General features: G+C 39.2%; 1 protein-coding gene, 1 non-coding gene and 1 pseudogene across 2 annotated transcripts in view; 1 reads left to right on the forward strand and 2 right to left on the reverse strand.

Moving 5' to 3' along the window:
* Ophn1 (oligophrenin 1) overlaps nucleotides 1-24,562 on the forward strand; it is a 309,606-nt gene that overhangs the window by 84,153 nt on the left and 200,891 nt on the right. Inside the window, exon 3 of the mRNA XM_028770048.1 lies at nucleotides 24,131-24,226. Coding sequence (XP_028625881.1) covers nucleotides 24,131-24,226 — 96 coding nt within the window. The remainder of the gene's footprint in view (nucleotides 1-24,130; nucleotides 24,227-24,562) is intronic.
* On the reverse strand, nucleotides 3,896-5,234 carry LOC114623343 (annotated as a pseudogene).
* Nucleotides 6,366-6,472, reverse strand: LOC114623367. Its single transcript, XR_003711758.1, has one exon. It is a non-coding gene; the product is annotated as a U6 spliceosomal RNA (small nuclear RNA).

Genomic DNA, 24,562 nt, shown 5'->3' on the forward strand with positions numbered 1-24,562 from the left:
TGATCTTTCCAAGACTTTTATCATGAAGGGATGTTGAATTTTGTCAAATGCTTTCTCAGCATCTAGTGAGATAATCATATGGTTTTTTTCTTTAAGTTTGTTTATATAGTGGATTACATTGATGGATTTCCGAATATTGAACCATCCCTGCATTCCTGGGATAAAACCTACTTGATCATGATGGATGATTGTTTTGATGTGGTCTTGGATTCGGTTTGCTAGAATTTTATTGAGTATTTTTGCATCGATGTTCATAAGGGAGATTGGTCTGAAGTTCTCTTTCTTTGTTGGGTCCTTGTGGGGTTTGGGAATGAGTGTAATTGTAGCTTCATAGAACGAATTGGGTAGTGTTCCTTCTGTCTCTATTTTGTGGAATAGTTTGAAGAGAATTGGTATTAGGTCTTCCTTGAAGGTCTGATAGAATTCAGCACTAAAACCATCTGGTCCTGGGCTTTTTTTAGTGGGGAGACTTTTAATGACTGCTGCTATTTCCTGAGGGGTTATGGGACTATTTAGATGGTTTATCTGCTCCTGGTTTAATTTTGGTACCTGGTATCTGTCTAGGAAATTGTCCATTTCATCCAGGTTTTCCAGTTTTGTTGAGTATAGGCCTTTGTAGTAGGATCTGATGATTTTTTTAATTTCTTCCGTTTCTGTTGTTATGTCTCCCTTTTCAGTTCTGATTTTATTAATTTGGATACTCTCTCTGTGCCCTCTGGTTAATCTGGCTAACGGTTTATCTATCTTGTTGATTTTCTCAAAGAACCAACTCCTGGTTTTATTGATATTTTGTATTGTTCTTTCAGTTTCTATTTGGTTGATTTCAGCCCTGAGTTTGATTATTTCCTGCCTTCTACTCCTCCTGGGTGTATTTGCTTCTTTTTGTTCTAGGGCTTTTAGTTGTGCAGTCAACTTGTTAGTGTGTGCTCTTTCCAGTTTCTTTTTGTAGGCACTTAGAGCTATGAGTTTTCCTCTTAGCACTGCCTTCATGGAGTCCCACAAGTTTGGTATGATGTGTCCTCATTTTCATTGAGATCTAAAAAGTCTTTAATTTCTTTCTTTATTTCTTCCTTGACCAAGTCATCATTGAGTAGAGAGTTGTTCAGTTTCCATGTGCACATGGGTTTTCCATTGGTTTTGTCATTATTAAAGACCAGTCTTATTCCATGGTGATCTGATAAGAGGCAAGGGATTATTTCAATCTTTTTGTATCTGTAGAGGCTTGTTTTGTGACCAATTATATGGTCTATTTTGGAGAAGGTACCATGAGGTGCTGAGAAAAAGGTATATTCTTTTGTTTTAGGATGAAATGTTCTATAGATGTCTGTTAAGTCCATTCAGTTCATAACTTCTGTTAATGTCAAAGTGTCTCGGTTTAGTTTCTGTTTCCATGATCTGTCCATTGCTGAGAGTGGGGTGTTGAAATCCCCCACTATTATTGTGTGAGGTGTAATGTGTGTTTTGAGCTTTAGTAAAGTTTCTTTTATGTATGTAGGTGCCCTTGCATTTGGGGCATAGATGTTCAGAATTGAGAGTTCACCTTGGTAGCTTTTTCCTTTGATGAGTATGAAGTGTCCTTCCTTATCTTTTTTGATTAATTTTGGATGGAAGTCGATTTTATTTGATATTAGAATGGCTACTCCAGCTTGTTTCTTGGGACCATTGGCTTGGAAAATTGTTTTCCACCCTTTTATTCTGAGGTAGTGTCTGTCTTTGTCACTGAGGTGTGTTTCTTGTATGCAGCAAAATTCTGGGTCTTGTTTGTGTATCCAGTCTGCTAGTCTGCGTCTTTTTATTGGGGAATTGAGACCATTGATGTTAAGAGATATTAAGGAAAAATGATTGTGGCTTCCTGTTATTTTTGTTATTAGAGGTAAAGTTATGTTTGTATAGTTATCTTCTTTTGGGGTTGTTGGAAGATTACTTCCTTGCTTTTTCTAGGTTGTAGTTTCCCTCCTTGTGTTGGCGTTTTCCATCCATTATCCTTTGAAGTGCTGGGTTTGTGGGAAGATATTGTGCAAATTTGGTTTTGTCATGGAATATCTTGGTTTCACCATCTATAGTGATTGAGAGTTTTGCTGGGTATAGTAATCTGGGCTGGCAATTGTGTTCTCTTAGTGTCTGTATGATGTCAGTCCAGGCTCTTCTGGCTTTTATAGTCTCTGGTGAGAAGTCTGGTGTAATTCTTATAGGTCTGCCTTTATATGTTACTTGACCTTTTTCCCTTACTGCTTTTAGTATTTTTTCTTTGTTTTGTGCATCTGATGTTTTGATTATTATGTGACGGGAGGTATTTCTTTTCTGGTCTAGTCTATTTGGTGTTCTGTAGGCTTCTTGTATGTTTATGGGCATCTTGTTCTTTAGGTTAGGGAAATTTTCCTCAATGATTTTGTTGAAGATATTTACTGGCCCTTTAAGTTGGGAATCTTCATTCTCATCTATACCTATTATCCTTAGGTTTGGTCTTCTCATTGTGTCCTGGATTTCCTGGATGTTTTGAGTTAGGAGTTTTTTGCTTTTTTCATTTTCTTTGACAACTGTGTCAATATTTTCCACCGTATCTTCTGCATTTGAGATTCTCTCTTCTATCTCTTGTATTCGGTTGGTGATGCTTGCGTCTGTGACTCCTGATCTCTTTCTTAGTTTTTCTATCTCCATGGTTGTCTCCCTTTGAACTTTCTTTATTGTTTCTATTTCCAGTTTCAGATCCTGAATGTTTTTGTTTAATTCCTTCTTTGTGTTTTCTTGCATTTCTTTAAGGGATTTCTGTGATTCCTCTTTAAGGGCTTCTATCTGTTTACTTGTACTCTCCTGTATTTCTTTAAGGGAGTTACTTAATTCCTTCTTATAATCCTCTATCATCATCATGAGAAGTGATTTTAATTCTGAATCCTGCTTTTCAGGTGTGAAGGGGTGTTCAGGGCTTGCTATATTGGGAGAACTGGGCACTGATGATGCCAAGAAACTTTGGTTTCTGTTGCTTATGTTCTTGCGCTTGCCTTTCGCCATCTGGGTAACTCTAGTGGTACCTGCCCTCTCTGTGTAAGATTGGAATCTGTATTTCCAGTTATCTTGCTTATTGCAGAGCTCCTCGGAGTCCAGAGGTCTCTGTGGTCTTATGCCCCTAATCTCCCGGGTGGAAGAACTCCTGGGACTCAGGCCACCTCTTGGATCTGGTAATCCTTCTGTTCTGAGTGCAGTGGCTCCTCGGCTGCTCTGAGTGCAGTGGGTTCTCGATGACTCAGGATTCAGTTTCAGCTGCTCTGAGTGCAGTGGCTCCAGCTGCTCTGAGTGCAGTGGGTCCCTGATGACTCAGAATTCAGTTTCAGCTGCTCTGAGTGTAGTGGCTCCAGCTGCTCTGAGTGCTGTGGCTCCTGGATGACTCAGGATTCAGTTTCTCCACAGGACAGGAGCAGACCGACTCTGTGTCTGCTCCAGTCCAAGGGACCAGGCAGGGGCCGAAGGGAAGTGGAATTCCGGAGGGGCGGGGTTTGGGTAGCTGCTGTGCCCTGGATGTCCCTGGCTCCCAGATATATCTCTGGGGCTTAGGGAGTGAGATGGAGTTCTTACCAGCTGCTCTGAGTGCAGTGGCTCCTGGATGACTCAGGATTCAGTTTCTCCACAGGACAGGAGCAGACCGACTCTGTGTCTGCTCCAGTCCAAGGGACCAGGCAGAGGCCGAAGGGCGCAGTTAGTTATTCTTAAAGTACCAGTTCTTTAAAACTCTTCGGTGTAATAGGTTGGGCGTTCCAGTCCTACTGCTGTGCATGAGCTACAGGTGAACTTGTTTCAGGATTTAAGAGTAAGTATTTATAACTAGGAGCAAGGGGTTTCATAGTCTTTAAACCAGTTCTACTTAAACCAGTTCCAGGGCTGCTGGTGGCAGTCCAGTCAATCAATACTCAAGTTTCTTCTGCAAGTATTTTAACATGGCATCTATCCCCTCTGCAGAGCCCCAAATAGTCTTCAGCAGTGTGCACTCCCTCTTATTGACCTGCTCCAACTCCAACTTGGTATTAAAGTGCAGTAAAGCTTTTGACTCTTCCAGGACAACAGTATTACAGGAGGTGAGCTCCTTGCTTCTAATCATGACTTCTTGGTTGAAGGTCTGTGGCCAAAATACCTGGGAGACCAGGCCCTTCTCACAAGCATCCTGTGCTGTTAGCTTCTGCCCACTAAGTACCATTTCATTTGCAGAAGCTTCTCCCACAATCTTGGGAAATGTAAAGCTGGACCAGCCATCTGAACTCTGTCCAAAGGTGGTATAGGGTGTTTTCATTAGCCCAAACCATATCACAAAGAGGTCATAGAGATGCTCCCAGTCCGATGGCTGGGCCATTGTCTGCTGCAATAATAGGCCTCTTAAACTGAATGAAAGTATTCACAGTTTTTTTGACTGCTCCTGCCATCTTAGTGCTTTTTCTTTTCTTGTTCCCTGTGAGACAGTGTATAAAATAAGCAAAGTCAAGGCTGAAACAGAAGACACTGCCAATGGCACTGAGCAGTACCAGCTTGCTGTCATCAGCAGCAGCCTTGGCCAAAGCAATCTGAACTTCTTTCATCACTTCTAGGTTAAGTGAGTTATTTTCTGATGATTTTGTGGATAAAAAGTTGTGGGTGAAGCCATCTTGCTTGCTTACCACAATATCTTTGAATCTGGAGGAGTTCTCTGTCAGCCTTATACCGAATCGCTGCTGCTTTTTCAGGAGACACTTTCTTGCAAGTAGATTGCCTTTTCTCGGCCATCCTTTCTGTGACTAGCATCTCCATGTTGTTTCTGTAATTGGTTGTCTCATGTTAGTTGTATCCACAGATAGAGGTTGTCCTGTAATAGCAACAGTTAAAGGTGTGTCCAAGTCTGTGGTCCCAGGGAAAAATGAAGATTGGCTTCTACTAGTAGCAGTTATCAATGAGCCAGACAGATACTCTTTTTTGGGGGGCAGGAACCAAGTTCTTGGCAATGGGGGCAGTTATTTGACCAGATAGCAATCAACTCTTTCTGGTAACAGCCAAGCCTGTTGCCATGGCTGTGGTCACCAGGCCAGATAAAGACTGGGCATTTTTGGTATTAGGCTTGATGAATTCATTTTTTTCTAGTTGTGGCTGATTGTGTGACCATGGCTGTGGGACATTTTCTGTCAATGGCCAAGCATGTGGCTATGGCTTTAGTCACCAGGCCAGATAGGACTGACTTTTTTTTGGCAATGGCCAAACTTGTACTCATTGCTGGTCATTAGGCCTGCTGAAGATGGGCTCTTTTTGTTAATGACCAATCACGTGGACATGGATGTGGTCACGGATCCAGACTTTGACTGACTTTTTGTGTGGATGGACTTGTCCATGGCTGTGGTTATCAGGTCACACAAAGACTTGGTCTTTCTGACAACAGCTAAGTGTGTTGCCATAGCTACAGTCTCTAGGCCAGAGGCTTGCGGGTTTATTTGTGGATTTCTACACATCTCTGCTTTCTCTCTGAGGGCCACTAAAGCCCCATTGGGTGCCTCTGCATCTATTTTTCTGTGTTGTCATGTTCCAATGACCCTGCTCATCTCCACTGAGGTTTTTGGGGTCCTTAGTCTGAAAGCCAGCCACCCACTCCACTTTCTTAACTGAGGGCCTAGGAATAGATATCTCCACGCCTGCCAGAGTGGAGTCCTCGGTCTTTGCCATGGAGAGAGGTGAAGCATTTTTCCTGAGCTTCTAGTAACCATTTGAAAACTATTTTTTGGATTTGGTGGTCTTAGAAAAAGAGTGCCTTTAGGAAAAGGCAGGTATTGGCTCACCTGAAGATTGATAGGCTTTCTGGTGCTGCTGTGGAAGGCCCTATTGCCCACAGCTAAATTGCCTCTCTTTTGTGGCTACAGACTACAGGTATTCTGCTCAACAAGGAGGTACTTCCGGTTCATAGAATATAACCTGGCTGTTCTATCCTTTCCTTGGGGGCTAGTCTGGTTTCTGTTTCCTGTTTTTCCTTTTGTCAATGATTCTTATTCATAATCCATTTTCCTTTCTTCCATATATACTTCTGCAACTGATAGTGAGGAAACACATCTGATAGTGAAAAGAAACACAACCATTTCTCAAGAAAACAGTGACTGAGAAAGCTCATCTCTTTTACTCATGGTTCTCTGTCCATAGGTAGATTATTTACTTATCTACACATCTAATTGAAGAAATTTTGTTGCTTCCAAGTTTTATAATTCACAAGTAACAATGTTATATAAATGTCTTTAAGCAGATTTTTGTGTGGGCATATTTTATGAATTTTGATAGTTTTTGTTGCCTAGAAAAATTTAACTAAAAATTAGTATAAAACATTAAAAAATACAAAATAAGATATTCACTTATGCATAGCACAGATTTTGCAAAACTATAACTGCTTTACAAACATGCCTGTTATCCTTGTGTAGTGACCACGCTAACATTTTCTGTATCACTTCAACTTTAGTATATGTGCCAACCAAGTAACCACTGGTAATATTGTAATATATTTTTAATGTGGTGACATAGCAAGGGCCTTGATCACTATGTTTTGTTACATTTAGGTAGATTTAAAATACTATTATTATTTTCAGATAAGGTCTTACTATGTAGAGCACAGTGATCCAGAACCCACTATGTAGCTCGGGCTGGCCTCAAATTGAAGATCTTCTAGCCTCAGCCTCCCAACAGCTGGGATTGTAGGTTTGACCTACCATGCCAGGTTATTGTTTAGTTTTAATTTGTCTTCCCAACTGCCTACACCATTTTTCATTGCTACCAACAACGAAAGTTCTAATTTTCCATATTCCTACCAGCATATGATGGATAGGTCTGACCCTAGATAATCTTACTATTTTTTTCAGTTAGGTTGCTTCCTTGTTGCTAATTTTTAAGATTTCTATGCATTGTTTTGGATAAGTCTATTTTTTTAAATCAGATATATCTTTTGCAAATATTTTCTTCTAGTCTATGGCTTGTCAGTATCTTGACATTGTCTTTCACAGAACAGAAGCTTTAAAAAGTAATAGCTTACCCTCACCCCCTACCTTTCCCCACCTGCACAATGTCCCCTGAAGCTTGGCAACTGCAAGATCCTGCTTGGCAACTGCAGATAGACTCAAAGCAGTGTACCATATCATCTTAAGAATAGCAGGGAGACCATAACTCAAGCAGTGTACCATATCTTCTGAAGAACAGCAGGTAGATCATAATTCAAGGCAGTGTACCGTATAGACCATGACATGTTTCAAGGCAGTGGCCAAGAAGATTCTGTACTTTTCCACCACCTGGCCCCTCTTACCCCCTCCCCTTGTAAAACATGCTATAAAAAAGCATTTCATGTTGAAAAAAAATTTTAAAAAATTAAAAAAAATTAAAAAAAGAAAAAAGTAATAGCTCATCTTATCAACAATATCTTTCATCTATTATTTTTTGATGTTGTATATAAAATATCATTACTATATATGAAGCCTTTTTAGGTTCCCCTTATTTTTCAGGTGTTTTATGTTTTATATTCTTTTAGGGTCAGAGATTATACTTCAGAGGATTTCAATTCTGTTAAACTTATCAAGGCTTATTTATTGGCCTACTAGATTATCTCTCCTGGGAAATTTCCTTGTGAACTTGAAAAAACTATAATTACTTACCAGAAATACTTAAAATCTCTTATAGATGTATGTCATATGTACCATGTATACAGGACTTTTAATGTCTTACATTTATTTTTCAGTGTTTTACCTGGTGATTTTATCTATTTTAAATGTGTCACACTACCTAGATTTTGTTGATTTGTTTATTTCTAAATTGCTGTCTGGTTTTTGTTTCAATGCAATGTGGTCAGTGTTTATATTCCTGACAGATTTTGTGTGTTATAAATTTTGTTGTCTCTAGTCACAATTTTGTCTCTTTTGTTTGCTTTTAAATAAATTTACTCGTATTCTTTATGTGTATGAGTGTTTGCCCATGTGAGTTTATGTTTACCACTTTAAGCAGTAGCTTAGAGAGGCCAGACGAGGGTTCCAGATCTCCTGGGATGGGAGTCACAGGTGATGTGAGCCGCTACATGTGCTAGGAACCAACACCAGCTACTCTACAAGAGTAGTGAGCTATTTATTTTAAAGAGTTGACACTAGTGATATTTTTCTTTTTCCAATATGCTTTATTTATTTAAAATAGATTGTTTTTATACAACATATTCTGATCACCATCTTCACCAACTCCTTCCAGATCCTCCCTTCCTCTCTACTCACCCAAATCCACACCTCTCTCATCAGAAAAAAGTAGCAACAACAACAAAACAGTATTGACCAAAACAAACAAACAAGCAGAGAAGAAGAGCCAAAGAAAAAGCACAAGAAACACACACAGATGAAGAGATACATACATTTGCACACACAGAAATCCCATAAACCCCACAAAATATGAAACCATAGCATAATAAGCAGACCTGTGACATAAAAAAGTGTACTCACAGCATTATGAAATAAAGAACCTTACAACAATCCTACTGTGTTTATTTTATGTTGGCCATCTACTGCTGGGCATGGAATGTGACCTTAGTGTTGTCTGTATACCCAAGCAGTTACCAATTGGAGATAGCTTCTGGGTTAGGGATGGGGTGGGAGGCGCTTGTTTCCACTTCTCCTCTCAGCAGGGACCTTATGGGGCTTATACCTAAGCAGGTCCTGTGCATGCTGCAATAGTCTTCATGAGGAACTTGTGTGTGTGTCAGCTCTGTTGTATCTAGAAGGTCCTGGTTTTTTTTTTTTTTTTTGGTGTCTTCCATTTCCACGGACCTTTACTACTATAAAGTTTCCTAATCCCAGAGGGGAAAGATTTGATGAAGTTATCTTTAGTGACATTTTTGAGAATTCTGGAATTCTGATTTCTTAAAAAAAAAAAAAACAACCAGAAATATTGTAAGACTATGCTTTTGTTTTAATCCCGGATGTGGGGATGTGGGGCTGCTTCAGTCTGTCCCTAGCAGCTGACCATGATTTACCTCATCCTCTAGCAGAAACATGGTTTTACCACCTGCAGATAATTTCTATAATGGCATGACATTTGGAATTCGTGGAACTTTTCATAGGGCACATAAATGCTAAGGCCCCGAGAGGTGGAATTGGTGGTTGTTTAGGAAGGTTAGTTGCAGTTTGCTAGTAGCCATGCTCACAGAAGAAATGACAGGAGAGAAATTAGATTCAGGGATTTTCCTAATTCTTCTCTCCCCTCTATCCTTGTTTTTCTCCTATCTATTGTTAGGGGTTGAAATGGGGGGACAGGGGGATAGAGGGTTGGAAACAGAAGAACCTACACAGTAGCAAAGACTAGCTATAGATATCCCAAATTAGGAATAGATGTTTCAGGGTCTCTCACTCTGCATATTGTCCAGATGTGGGTCTCTGTATTTGTTCCCATCTGCTGTGGGAGGAAGCTTCTCTGATGAAGGCTGAGCAAGGCACTGATCTGTGAGTAGAGCACTATGTTCTTGGCCACCCAAGCAGTGTTAAGGCTGGGTTCCATTTCATAGAGTTGTCCTTAAATCCAATCAGATAGTGGTTGGTTACTCCCACAAGCTTTGTGCCACTTGTAGCATGGTTGTTTATCTTTCTTCTTTGGTAGTGTACTGAGTACTATAAAGTACCCTGAACACTATTCAGTAAAAGTGAAGGCCACATGTAGGTCCAAGCTCAATTTCTCTGTGTTCAGTGAGTTGTATAGGTGTGGTCTTCAGCAATAGGGCCTTTAACATCAGTTTGTGGGTTGTTTGGGGGGATTTCCATTGGGCATCTTTGGCCAACAACTAGATTAGATATAACCCATTCATAGAACTGGAGTTTTTATTTGATGGCAACTGATGTCTAGTTGGGGATTTGTCTCCCCTGTTATTTTGTTATTCCATTTTGATTTCTTTCATGTATGTATGTGTGATGGTGTGTATATGATTGGCCTAGGGTGTGGCACTCTTAGGAGGTATGGCCTTGTTGGAGTAGGTGTGTCACTGTGGATATGAGCTTTAATACCCTCATCCTAGCTGTCTGGAAGCTAGTCGTCTTCTGGCTGCCTTCAGATGAAGATATAGAACTCTCAGTTCCTCCTGCACCATGCCTGCCCGGATGCTGCCATGTTCCCTCCTTATGATAATGGACTGAACCTCTGAACCTATAAGCCAGTCCCAATTAAATGTTGTCCTTATAAGAGTTGCCTTGGTCATGGGGTCTGTTCCCAGCACTAAAACCCTAACACTGTGTATGTGTATTTTAAGAAGCTTTTACTGAATTAGGTTTCTAGTGACCTCTCAAATGGCCCTTAGTTTTAGCAGTCCCTCATCATATTCCCTCTCTAATATACCTCTTCCCTCCCCCTCCCATTGACTCCTTCTGTTTCAGTCCCTCCTAGTGTCCATCCATAACTATCTATTCTATTTACCCTTCTTATATAAATCCACCCCTCCCCCAAATCACTGTGTACCAAACCTCTGTGGATATGTTGAGTGCCGCCTGCTTATTGATGATTTAAGTAACATTCACATATAAGCAAATGCATACCATATTTTTCCTTCGGGGGTCTGAGTTACCTCACTCAGGATTTTTTTTCCTTCTTCAAGCTTTATCCTTTTACCTGCAAATTTCATGATTTTGTGGCTTTTCTCTTTTAAACATCCAAGTAGTGTTTCATTGTGTAAATGTACCACATCTTCTTTAAGCATTCTTCTGTTGTGTAAAATGTATGTTGTTTCCAATTTCTGGCTATTATGAATAAATAGAGCAGCAATGAACATGGTTCAAGAAGTGTCTCTTGTTAGGTTGTAGCCCCCTTTGGCTATGTGCTCAAGAGTTGTAGAGCTGGATCTTGAGGTAGATCTATTCCCAACTTAAGGAATCACTACACTGATTTCCTCAGTGGCTGTATAAATATGAACTCCCACCAGCAATGGATCGTGTTTCCCTTACCCCACAACCTTGCCAGTATGAACTGTCATTTGTTTTATGGATCTTGGCTATTCTGACCTATGAAAGACGATGTCTCAAAGTAGTTTTGATTTGCATTTACTTCAGGACTAAGGACATTAACAGTTATTTAACTGCCTCTCAGCTATTTGTTTTTCATCTTTTCAGAATTCTCTATTTAAATCTGTATTCCATTTTTAATTGGGTGATTTTTTTGATGTCTAGTTTTTTGAGTTCTTTATACATTTTAGATATTAGTCTTCATCAGATATGTAGTTGGCATATATGTTTTTCTATTCTCTAACCTGCCTCTGTGTATGAATGATGCTGTCTTTTGCCATACAGAAGCTTTCACTTGATTGATTAGAGTTACTCCAAGATACTTTTTGAGGCTGTTATGAAAGGTCTTGTTTCCTTGATTTCTTCCATTGTCAGTTTGTCATTTGTATATAGGAAGGCTACTCATTTTTGTGTGTTAATTTTCTATTCTGCTACTTTGCTGAAAGTATTTATCAGCTGTTACCAGTTTCTTGGTAGAATTTCTAGAGTCATTTATGTATACCATTTTATCAAGTAAAAGCTACTTTGCAAGTAAAGATACTTTGACTTCTTCCTTTCCCATTTTTATCCCCTTGATCTCCTTCAGTTGTCTTATTGCTCTAGCTAGACTTTAATTAATATATTGAATAGGGATTGAAGGGTGGACAACTTTTTCTCCCTCATGATTTTAGTGGAAATTCATTGAGTTTCTGTCCATTTAAGTTAATATTAAGCCCAGTTGGCTATGGGCATGTAAACTGCTTTTGTTATGTTGAGGTATGTCCTTGGTATCCCTAGTCTCTTTTACCCTGAAGAGGTCTTTTCAGCATCCGTGAAATGATCATGTGGTTTTTATCTTTCAGTTTGTTTATATAGTGAATTACATTTATTGATTCTTGTATGTTGAACCATCTCTACATCTATGGGATGAAACCTACCTAATCATGTTGAATCATCTTTTTGATGTGTTCTTGGATTCAATTTAGAAGTAGTTTTATTGAGAAATTTCGCATCTATGTTCATAAGGGAACTTTGTATTTTTTCTTTCTTGGAACATTGTTTGGTTTAGGATAATTATGGTCTCTTAGAAAGAATTAGGCTGCCTTCCTTCTGTTTCTATTTTGTGGAATAATTTGAAGAATATTGCTGTTAATTCTTTGAAAGTCTGTTAAAATTCTGTACTTAATCCATTGGGCCCTGTCCTTTTTTTGGGGGGGGATTGAGGGACTTTAATTATTTCTTCTATTTCAGTAGGGGCTATAGGTCTGTTTAAATTGATTTGTCTGATCTTGATTTTACTTTGGTAGATGGTATACATCCAGAAATGTATCTGCTTTACCTAGTTTTTCCAGTTTGGTGGGATACAGATTATCTGTCTTCATTTCATCTCTAATTTTATTAATTTGGATCTTTAACTAATTTGGCCAAGGGCTTATCAATCTTCCTGGTTTTCTCAAAGAACCAACTCTTGAGTTTCATTGATTCTTTATATCATTTTGGTTTATATTTTATCTTAGCCATGAGTCTTGATTATTTCTTGCTATCAACTCCTTTTGGATGTTGTTTATTCTTTTTCTTCTATAGCTTTCAGGGGTGCCATTTAAGTTGCTAATGTGAGATCTCTCCAATTATTTTATGAAGGCTCACAGTGCTGTGAACTTGCCTCTTGGAACCATATTCATTGTGTCTTAGAAGTTTGGTTATGTTGTGTTTTCATTTTCATTCAGTGCTAAAAAAAACCCTTAACTTTTATTTATGTGTATCTTGACAGATTTTTCATTCAGTAGAACATTGTTCAGTTTCCACAAATCTGTAAAATTTCTGTTTCTATTGGTAGTTAGCTTTAATTTATGGTGGTCAGTATAGGAATATAGGGTATTATTTCAATTTTTTTTATATCTGTTGACCCTTGCTTTGTGAGCAATGTAATCAGTTTTGTAGAAAGTTCCATGAGGTGCTGAGAAGATAGATTCTTTTGTGTTTGGGTGAAATGTGTTGAAAATATCTATAAAGTCAAGTTGGTTTACAATATCAGTTAGCTGAAACATTTCTCTAGTTTTTGTCTAGATGACTTGTGATTTGGTGAGAGTAGGGTATTGAAGTCACCCAGTATCAGTGTATGAGAGTCAATATATGATTTAAGATGCAGACATATTTCTTTTACAAATTTGGGTGCCCTTGTGTTTGGTGCATAAATGTTAAAGTTTGCAATGTCCTCTTCGTAGATTTTTTTGTTGAGTATGTAGTGTTCTTCCCTGTCTCTTCTAGTTTTGGTTTGAAGTATATTTCATCAGATAATAAAAATGGCTACCTAGGCTTACTTTTTGGGCATACCAGGGCAGGCCCCATCCTCTCAGAGGCAAAGGGGAGGAGGGACTCTGTCAGGAGACCAGGAGGTGGGGCAGTGTTTGTGATGTAAAGAAAAACAACAACAAAAGAGACCTTTGAAAGTAGGATCCATCCTTCTGTTGCATCCAAGAAACACACTTTAGATCACCACAGGGTAAAAAGATGAAAAAAGATATGCCAAACAAATGTGTGTGTACAGAAGACATATTTTACAAAGTATACTTAAGTGTACAGGGGTTAGAAAGATGGTTGTGATTAAGAGCACTTGTTTCTCTTCTAGAGGACCTGGGTTCAGTTCTTATTACCAATATGCCAGCTCACAGTCAACTATGACTACCTTTCTAGGAAATCCGATAGCTAATCCTCAACAGGCATCTCACATGGTATATAGACATGTATGCAGGCAAAATATTCATATGTATAAAATTAAAATCTTTTGAAAGTATTTCAAGATAATCAAACTTGTCTGTTTGTAAAATTAAATCATTTCTTACTCTCCAGAGTTTGCTGTTTAACATTCACTGTTTGCTTATTTATTGATATTTTAGATTTAGAAATTATGTAAAGTGGGTATTTTGTGAACCTACTGAAGTCATTGGGAGGTTAGTTCACTGGCCATCTAATGTTTGGACATCAATTTCATTAAATAATTTGAACTAATGTACTTCCTGATGTTTGCTTCAGCATGCCATATGTGTTCTTGGATATGTCTTTAGTGCTCAGCCAGACAGTTTAATTTGATGTTATGCTGTTCTTTTGGCTTATGCATGGTTTAGTCAGTCATGGATGATCAGGATCTCGAGTCTATCTTGGGCATTCACACATCTCAAGGCATGTGTCTCTTTGAATGCAAAACTATCTTTCTATATTTCTAGTAATGCCTTGGGGCTTTTCAAGGCAACCTGTGAGCATGCAATTTCTACTCTGTTATTCTCCATTTTTTAACCAAATATTTTGATCGCATTCTTACTAAACCAATTTGCTAAGCTGCTTTATGCTACTACAGTTTAAGATAATTGTGGCTGATTGGTTTTTGGCACTATCTATACTGTCTTTTAGGCAAAATTAGCTTCAAGTCAGGGAATGAAGCTCTCGGGATCCATCAAACTGGATAAATACGAGAAAATGTCTTAGACTTAGGACTTTCAAACCTCTAGGCCTATTTTGCTCCCCACTTCAGTGGCTTCTGAGCTATTGGTTCACACAGTTACTGCAGCTATGATGCTGTTGTTTCCAGCATTGCTGCAAGATGGGAAGATGATATTTATTAGGATAAATTTTGTGTGTGCCCCAAAGGAGATTCTACTTTTTTCTTGAATAAACAATACTCAAGTTAAGCCTTTAGTTGTGTATTTGCAAAAGATATGGTAAGAAACAAGCCAGCAGAGAGAAATGAAAGGCCAAAGACTCAGTTTGTCCTCAAACAGTGAGAGTACATTTTTATTAGTGTAAGAGGTTGACACCCACTAAACCTCCTGGGAACGGGAGAGTGTGCTCACCGTGCAGGTTCTGAGAATCAGATTTTATAGTTGAGAGTGGTAAGCAGGGAGGACCTGCCTTTGTCAAGCCCAGAAGCTACTTTTGGTATAAACTGAATTTTGAAACTGCAGGGTGGGGGAAAAGTCAGGGTTTGTAATCTCCAAGCTCCAGGGCATGTAATGGGGGTTGGCTGCTTTCTCCAACTTCATGGGGGCAAATCTCTTGAGAGCTTTAGCCTGTTTTTATGGCCATACTTTTGGAGAGAGGATTTTCTTTATTCCAGACTCTGTACATATAAAGATTAGAGGGCATAATTTTCTGTCTGGCTACTTCTTGCTGGTGGAGCGGGTATTGTTTTGGAGTTTGGAGTTTGGAGTCTGGAGTGACTACAGAAGAAGTATTTTTATTTTGTTCTATGTAAGTAATGGCAGTGATTTGATCCAGGAAGAACTGGATGAGGAGAAATATATGATTTTCCTGCTCTGGGGAAATCCTTTCATATACATGGCCACCACCCTCCCTATTCACAGCTAAATTGGCTGTTACCTGTTAGTTCCTAAAAGCCCCTTCACATTTGGGGTTTTCATCTGTAAAATGTTAAAAAGATAAGGTAAAGCATAGGGGCCAGTAAGTCAGGGTGGGGGGGAGGTTAGGGCTGGGAAGCCAGGAGGAAGAGCTTGTTGAATTTTCTGAGCCTGGTCCCTGAGTCTTTGGACACTATCTTGAACTAGCCTAGATTTGTTGGTTAAGAAGCTGCATTGTGTGTGTGGAGGAAGACAGTTTGCTCCCTTGATAGCAATCAGGAGATCTAGCCATCTTCAATTTTGGAGTATCACCTTGGCCAAAGAATCTAGTTGATACTTAATGGTGTCAAGCTGATCTGAAATTTCTGTAAGGCTTTCTGAGAGCTGCTTAGACAGAGAGGATAACTGATGCAAAGAAGCTCTCACTCCTACTGTTCCCAGTCTAAGTCTTGAAAGAATGCCCAAAGTGGCAAGAGTGAGTTGGATGACCCATTTGCGAGCTGAAAGGTATTGATGTCAAGGAAAACCCCAAATGTGAAGGGGCTTTTAGGAACTAACAGGTAACAGCCAATTTAGCTGTGAATAGGGAGGGTGGTGGCCATGTATATGAAAGGATTTCCCCAGAGCAGGAAAATCATATATTTCTCCTCATCCTCAGCAGTACTGGGAACCAGCAAAAGACTCAGTCAAATGGAAAATGGGAAGGCCAGTTAGGCGTATTGTGCCAGGCAGGCTATCTGGGATGAAGTGGTTCAGAGAGTCACCAAAAATGGTCATGGGCGAGGTTGTATCGGTAAAGCTGGAGAGAAGTGTCAAGATTGGACACTGGGAAGTGGGGAGTTGTATGAATACATTAGGGGGCTTTGTGAAGTAGGATTAAAGTTCCTAGAGCAAATGTTGGGAAGGAGTGGGTTTTACAAAATCTTGCTAAAAGATGAGCATTATATCCCATTGAGAAAACCCTCCCTACTCTTTCAAGGCTCCTCCAGTATCTTTACAGGTGAAGTGGAAATGAAAGCCCAAAGACAATGTAAGCTAGACCAACAGCAGAACAGGGAATGACTGGTTAGCAATTTTGGGTATGCAAAGATACACCCAGCAAGGTGACAGGGGACCTTGGGAGCCCCAAAACTCCATCCAGTCTCTTCTTCATGCCTATTTTTATTTTGAGAGAAGGTCTCACTGTGTTGTAGCCTTGGCTGTCCTGAAACTCTCTGTAGACCATGCTAGCCTTGAACTCACAGAGATCTGCCTGCCTTTGCCTCTTGAGTGCAGAAATTAAAGATGTGTGCTACTACATGTAGCCAGGGCTAAGTCTTTTCCCTCTAATTTAGGGTGGATCACTTTGAACAAAGCCAGGATGACTGATTTCTCTCACAGCTGTGGTATCAATTTGCCTTGCATTCACAAGCCTGTCCATCAGCAGCAGGTTACCCTACTTGCAGGAGGCCCACTACGCCTTTGTTTTAATCCAGTAGGACTTTGTCTCAGTCAGCTATCTTAGAAGTTCCAATTTTTTTTGAAGGGCTAGTCAAACATTCTTTATTCTCATTAAAGGAAAAAATTCAACAACAGGGTATTACAATTCTAATCATGTACACATCAAACACAGGAGTACTCAACTTCATTAATGAAACAGTAGTAGATTTAAAAGAACAGATCAACCACAGCACAGAGATGGTGAGTGATTTCAATACTGCACTTTCAGCAATAGACAGGTAGTGTGGGGAAAAAAACCTAAATAGAGATGTTGATGTTAAATGACATCAGCAGTCAGTTCTATCCCTACATTTAACATATCTTGTGCCTTTGTAAACCACTAGATAAATGATGTGTTTACACCTTTATTTTCTACTATGCATTCAGCAGCTTTCAATGGCACTTCTACATGAAGAAATACTTTCAACATATCTTAAAATATACACATTCTTTCCAAAACCCTTCTATTCTCTATAAGCCAGTGAATTATGATGCTCTAAAGTTTGAGGTCATTTTAACACAAAAGATATTAGTCTGAATGCTTTTTATTACATTTGTAATAAGACCAGATGAAGTATAAAGACTTTCTTATGTCTGTCTGTCTGTCTGTCTGTCTGTCTGTCTCTCCACATATATAAACACTATATAAACAGCAGTGCATAATATGGACAGTGGTTCTCTGTCTAGCTGTGAGCACACAGGCTAAAAGCATTTCAGTCTTCTGGGAACCAAGGTGCTGTGGGAAACTCAAGGGTAGTTATATACTCCTCAAACTGTATTATATACGAATTTTTTTCCAAAAGCTATTTACATACAATGTTATTTTACTAGTTCTACTTAAAAAGTTTCTCTAGCCCTGAAGTTCCAATTTTTATTACCTAGTAATACCTCCTTTCCCTATCTGAGTGCCTATCATAGAATCTAACTCCTAGTCCCTCAATCCCACCTCTCAGAGGTCAATCTTAACTGCTGTTAGGAGTTTTGGGGTGCAGACAACTCCAATTGCTTCCAAGTTGTCAAACAGGGTGATGTAGAAGGAGCAGCAGTTAGAGTCCCTAAGAGGAAAGTTTATGAACTAAGTCATGCATGATTAAACCTTAACAAGATAGCAAAGATACAGACATAAGACAGCCATGTGATGACAATGTGCAAACTTGGAGTGCACCATGTGAGTAAAGGAGCATCTGTAGCATACAAAAAGCCAGACTGTTCGTACTACTCTAATGTTTGCTTAGATCATAGTTAAGATATTTGGGAAAGTTTCGCCATTATTCTAGGAAGACAAAACAGAAGAAAACCATATAAAAAACCATTGACAGGCTTTGTCATAGATATTAACAAGGCTTATTATTATTATTATTATTATTATTATTATCTGGTCACCATTGCCCATCACAAAATGTAAGGCTATTAGTTTAGCTCAAGAGCTTGAGGCATCTCTTATTGGCAGGCACAAGTTCATAAGTCAGACATTTGATCTCCTTTATTATAATCTTGTAGGGAAAATTTAGAGATAAAGTTAATGAGAAAAATTCCTCAATATCATGATTAACATATATTTTGTTTAGTAAAATGAAATGCAATTGTACAGTTTGCTGACCTGTGTACCAGAGCCCTGTAGAAAGATAAGTAACCGAGTAAAACAGCAGCTGTTTGTTCCATCAGACTCCTGTGTAAGGAACAAACACTTGGGAGCTTTGTTAGAGAAGTCGTTAAAGTCAGCATCTAATTGACAACTTGCAGGAGAAATGGAATGCCATCAGGCTTTTTTTTTGTAATACAGCAATCTCTCAAGGATTAGGATGTGTACAGGGACATATTGAAGTTATGAGAATCAGTAGTAAGAAGTAATGACTGAGGAATATGACCTTTGGACTATTAAAGAATCATAACGATAGCTTTAATCTTGGTTATTCTTTTCTGCTGGGTGTTTTAGGTGATGCAGGTTGTGAAAATTATATTTTTAACTGTTAAGGCCAGTTGAAAAGCTGGACCATTGGTCCTCAGGAGTCACTTTGAATGGCATGGAACCTCTGGCTCCTCTAGTCCTTTTATTTTTCACTAATTAGTGTACCTATGTCAGCATAAAATAAGGCCTTACTTGACCATTGTTTTACTTGGAGACATGAAGGAAATTTTGTTGATCTTCTTTTTTGTACACTGGACATTGGTTAGAATTCACCAGATGGGATCTCCATGGCCTCCCTGAACAAGAGAATGGGTGTCTCCCCATGGTTATGGACATTTTAAAAGATGCTCCACAGACCCCTGGGATCTAGTTGACCTTGGAGTGGAAGATATTTCCTATTTTAATATTTTAACCACATCAGTATAGACATCTAAGTATTGAACATTCAGAGGACCACTTCCTTATATCAGTCTGATAAATGAACTTTGATTAGACATACAGTTTAGCCAGTCCTTACAATTGTTGGTCTTTGACCTTAAAAATCGCATAAGGAATTTTAGTAGACCTTTTAAATTTATTTATAGAAAAGCTTCGAAGTTTGAGAAAAAGCCTTGAATTACCTTCCTAAGCATTTGAGGATTTAACTTGCTTCAGTGGCCTAGAAGGCAAGACAGGGATTATCCCTAGAAATATATCAGTTTTCTTTTTATCTTGTCTGTAGTACCCATCCAGGTTAAGAAGTGCTCCACTTTAAGAGAGGCTAGTTCCCTTCTAACCTTGTCTGTTTTACAGATCAGGGTGAGAAGCACCAGAAGCTGAAGAGAAAGGATTTAAAAGAAAAGCTACACAATGCTGAAGGTCCTGTTTGTACTGATGTAAACTAACCTCTTGTTCTGTACAGAGGAGAGTAGGGCCCCAGATTGTTTCAGTAGGCCTGAACAAGTGATAGCTAATGAGGAAGAGCTCGGCCCTTGGCCTTACATATGTGCTGAGAGTTCCCTGCAGGTCCCAAGGAAGATAGGGAAGGAGGATATTATTCTAGATGAAATAGAGGAGATGAAATAGGAGCCTCTCCTTAATCTCATGTACGTCTACAGCATTTTTAAAAATTTAAGTAGGAAGAAAGCACAATAATCACTTATGGATATACTTTTTAAAAAATTGAAAGAGGGCTATCTGAATTAGGAGAGGCTATTTGTGATTTATCACATATAAACTGTATTTATATATCTGTAAGCTAGAGACTAAAACACCAAGATTCTCCCACCACCTCTCCATCTACCCTCATCAAACCTGGGGATCTTGAACCACACAGACCTCGTAATCAGGAACCATACAGTCATCCCATCAGAGGCCTGCCACACCAGGCCATTGAAGTCCTCCCTCCAATACCTACCATTCCAATACCTGCTACAGAAGGAACATCCAAGAGACCAAAGCCATCCAGATAGCTAAAGGCCCTACAAGAAGGCTAAAAGAAGACAATCAACAAAGACCAGAGCAATATGACACCTTCAGAGTACAGCTACACTTCAACAGCAAGCCCTGGATATCCTAACAACTGAAGCACAGAAAACATGACCTTAAATCCAATCTTATAAAGATGATAAGGGCCTTTAAAGAGGAAATGAATAAATTTCTTGAAGAAGTAAAGGGAAAATACAAACAGGTAGAGGTCTTTAAAGAAGAAGCAGATCCCTTAAAGATATACAGGAAAATACAATTAAAGAGATAAAGTAAACAAAAAAGATGTGCAAGACCTGAAAGTGGAAATAGAAGCAATAAACAAAGTACAAACTGAGGAAACTTTGGAGATAGAAATCCTAGGGAAGAGAACAGGAACAACAGATGCAAGCATCACCAACAGAATACAGGAGATTGAAGAGAGAATCTCAGACATAGAAGATACAATAGAAGAAATTGATACATCAGTCAAAGAAAATGTTAAAGCTAAAAATTCCTGACGTAAAACATCCAGGAAATCTGGGATATCATGAAAAGACCTAACCTAAGAATAATAGGAATAGAAGAGAGTGAAGAGTCCAGGCTTCAAGGCCCAGGAATATTCGCAACAAAATCATAGAAGAAAACTTTCCCGAGCTAATGAAAGAGATGCCTATAAACATACAAGAAGCTTATAGAACACCAATTAGAATGGACCAGAAAAGAAAATCTTCCTGCCACAGAATAAAGAATATTAAAAGCAGCAAGGGAAAATGGCCCGGTGACATAAAAAGGAAAACCTATCAGTATTACACCTGACTTCTCAACAGAGACTCTAATAGCCAGAAGGATCTGGACTTATATCTTGCAACCTCTTAAAAACCACAGATGCTAACCTAAACAACTATACTTCCTAAACTCTCAATAACCATAGAGGGAAAAAACAAGATATTTCATAACTAATCCCCCCACAGGAAATAAGTAATTCCATACCAACATAAATAACAAATGATCATACATGAGTGCACACACATACACACACTCACATTCTTAACACCACCAACATCAAAATAATGGGAATTAACAATCAGTTATCATTAATATTTCAACTTCAATAGACTCAATTCCCCAATAAAAAGCCACAGGCTAACAGTGGATGTGAAAACATGATCTACCATTCTGCCGGATATAAGAAACACACCTCTGCCATAAAGATATACATTACCTCAGAGTAAAGAGCTGGAAAAATTTTCCAAGCAAAGGGACACAAGAAGAAAGGTGGAGTAGTCATTCTAATATCTAATAAAATAGACTTTCAACCAAAATTGATCAAAAGAGACAGGAAAGGACACTTCATACTCATCAAAGGAAAAGCTTCCAAGATGATATCTGAATCTGGATACCTATGTCCTAAATACAAGGGCACCCACATTTGTAAAAGAAACATTGCTAAAGCTTAAATCACACATTGAACCCTACACATTAATAGTGGGAGACTTTTAACACCCCACTTAGACCAATGGCAGGTCATCCAGACAAACACTAAACAGAGAAATAAGACAGACATTATGAATCAAATGGATGTAACATACATCTATAGAATATTTCAACCAAACACAAAAGAATATACCATTTTTTCATCATCCCACTGGTGTGATAGGGGTACTGACACACCCACAAAGCTTTCAACCCAAAATTTATTCTGTCTACAAGAAATACAGGAATGGTAGATGGAGCAAAGACTGAGGGAATGGTCAACCAATAATCAGCCCAACTTGAGACCCATCCCATGGGCAAGTACCCATCCCTGACACTACTAATGATACTCTGTTATGCTTGCAGACAGGAGTCTAGCATGACTATCTTCTGAGAGGCTCCACCCAGCACCTGACTGAAACAGATTTGGACACTCACAGCCAAACAATGGGTGAAGCTTGAGGACTTTTTATCAAAGAATAGGGGAAAGGACTGTGAACCTCTGAAGAAGATAGGAACTCCACAGGAAGACCAATGAGTCAACTAACCTGGACCCCTGGGGGTTCTCAGAGACTAAACTAGCAACCAAAGAACATACACAGGATGGACCTAGGCTTCTTCACACATATGTAGCAGATGTGCAGCTTGACCTTCATGTGGGTCCCTAACAAGTGGAGTGGGGCCATGCATGTAGAATATGTTGTTCTAGCTGGGCTGCCTTAAAGGCTGCCCAAGAAGGCCTCCACCCCCTCAGAGGAGAAGGGGAAAGATTGTGGGAAGGGGTGACTGGGAAGGGGCAGTTGATAGAGATGTAAAGTAAGTAAGTAAAAATAAAACAATAAAACAGACATCTAAAAGAACTCAGAGGGTGAGGGATTCTTAACCCTTTATTTGTTGTAACTGGTAAAAGCAAAGACACCTAGCGTCCATGTGTGCCATGGACCAGAGACAAAAGCCGACCAATGTGGAACAAAGCAGTTTTGAAGCGAAATGTTCAATCTTAGAGGAAGATGGGTCTGAATATAGCAAGCAGAAATAACAGGCATTAAGACCCAGCAGGGCCTGAATCTCCAGCCTCTCTTCCTGGCAAGCTTGAGTCTGCCTTAGCCCTAGCAGCTGCCCACTGGCAACAGCTTGTGCCCCACCTGGCAACTTATCATTTCAAGTCCCTCCTAGTTGGGATCTGTGTTTTCCCACTATTCATCCCTGGGCCACTGTAAGTCTCACACCAGTAGCTCCCTTTGTTAACAGGCCAATGTTGTGAGCACAGTCTCTTAAGTTCCCTGTAGAAATCAGTGAATATGTCATGTAAAACCTGCCTCAAAATTAAAAGGAAACAAAAAACTAAAAGGTAAGAAAAATATCTTGGAGTTCTGGTGTTACCTCCTTAGGCCACTACAAAAGGGAGTGAAGGAAGAGATACTGTTGCAACCCTTATCTTTGTTTAGATTAGCTTAAAATCAGCCTCCAAGGGCTCCCTTAGCCCACATGTTCTATAGATGTGAAGCGGGAGTAAGGAAGAGTTTGAGCTATTCCTCTAAGATTCCCCAACATGATTTCATTGGTGAGACAGTTGCCCTCAAAATTCTAAGAACATAGGGATTCCCTGGGTATTAAATTGAAAGTTCTGATTTAGTAAGTCTAGAGTAGGGCATGGTCATACACACTTTCTTCAAGTTCCCAGGGGATGATACTGTGACAGAGCTGTGATTCACTCTTGGAGGAAGAGCAAGGGTCAAGAGGTTTGCTGAACCCCTTGCTGAAGGTAACATTTTAAAAGTTGGCCAAAATAATTTCTCTAAAGTGTACATTAATGTCATTTATGTTTTGTGATTTACATTTTTTGCCATCATTGAATACTTACAAATGAAAATTAAAGTCCTTGACCAAAAAATAGAAACATTCCATCTAGTCATGTAATCACACTATTTTTTAAAAAATTCATTGATGTTTTGGGTTTCAGCCCTTCCTAAATACACTGCATTTTGCTTGACAGTATCCTATTTCACGCCTTCATCTGTTGAATGTGTAAAATACCCAGGTAGTAGCTATGTTGTCATGGAATAGGCAGCGGAGAGGCAGGTAGACCACCTGAATTCTCCATCCAGCGTTCTTAGATGTCTTGAATTCTGAGTTCTACATGTATAAAACAGAGCTAATTGGTTTTTTTTGGGGGGGGGAGTAGGATGGCTGTTCTATTGTTGTATGCAAGATAAGAAAGTATTGGCATGTTGTGCGTATTCAATTAAGTAGTTTCAAGTCAAATAGAAGGATTGAGGATGAAAATATGCTGCAAAAAATGTTCAAGACTCCTTTAAATGGTTGTTTCGTTTGTTCAGATTTTCTTCTGAAAATACTGATTAAAATCCCTTAACTTCCTTGCAGAGCTGGTGCTGCTTGTGGGATGTCCCGTTCTGGTTTGTCTGTGTGCTGTAATGGGAGGAAGGACTTGCTGAGAGGATAGCAGCGCTGACCTTCTCTACTGTCCTCTTCCTTTGCAGATTACTCTTCTGCGGTTCAGAAATTTTCCCAGACACTCCAGTCATTTCAGTTTGATTTCATTGGAGACACGCTGACCGATGATGAGATTAATATTGGTAAGTCTTCAGGAGCATGTGGCCATACAACCCTTAGAAGCCATCTGTCCCCACCTAACTTCCATTCTGGATACAAAAGCAGCTTGGGGATCTATCTCTTCATCCCTCTGGTCTAATGCAAGGCCCTGGGAGACTGCTTAAGAATGTTAAAAAATCCCACATATTCTCATCTCCCTCATCATACTGAAGCATTGAAGGTGGCTCCTGAACATCCACTGAGGCCATTGGTTAGACTGAAGGGAGACTTTCCTTTAAATCACCTAATACTCATGTGATGATGGACAATGTATTTCCCTTCTTTGAGTCTCATTCTTCTGCAAAATAGGATTAATCTCT

The sequence above is a fragment of the Grammomys surdaster genome, unplaced genomic scaffold, assembly GCF_004785775.1.
Source record: "Grammomys surdaster isolate TR1022 unplaced genomic scaffold, NIH_TR_1.0 197, whole genome shotgun sequence".
In the NCBI taxonomy this organism is placed as follows: domain Eukaryota; kingdom Metazoa; phylum Chordata; class Mammalia; order Rodentia; family Muridae; genus Grammomys; species Grammomys surdaster.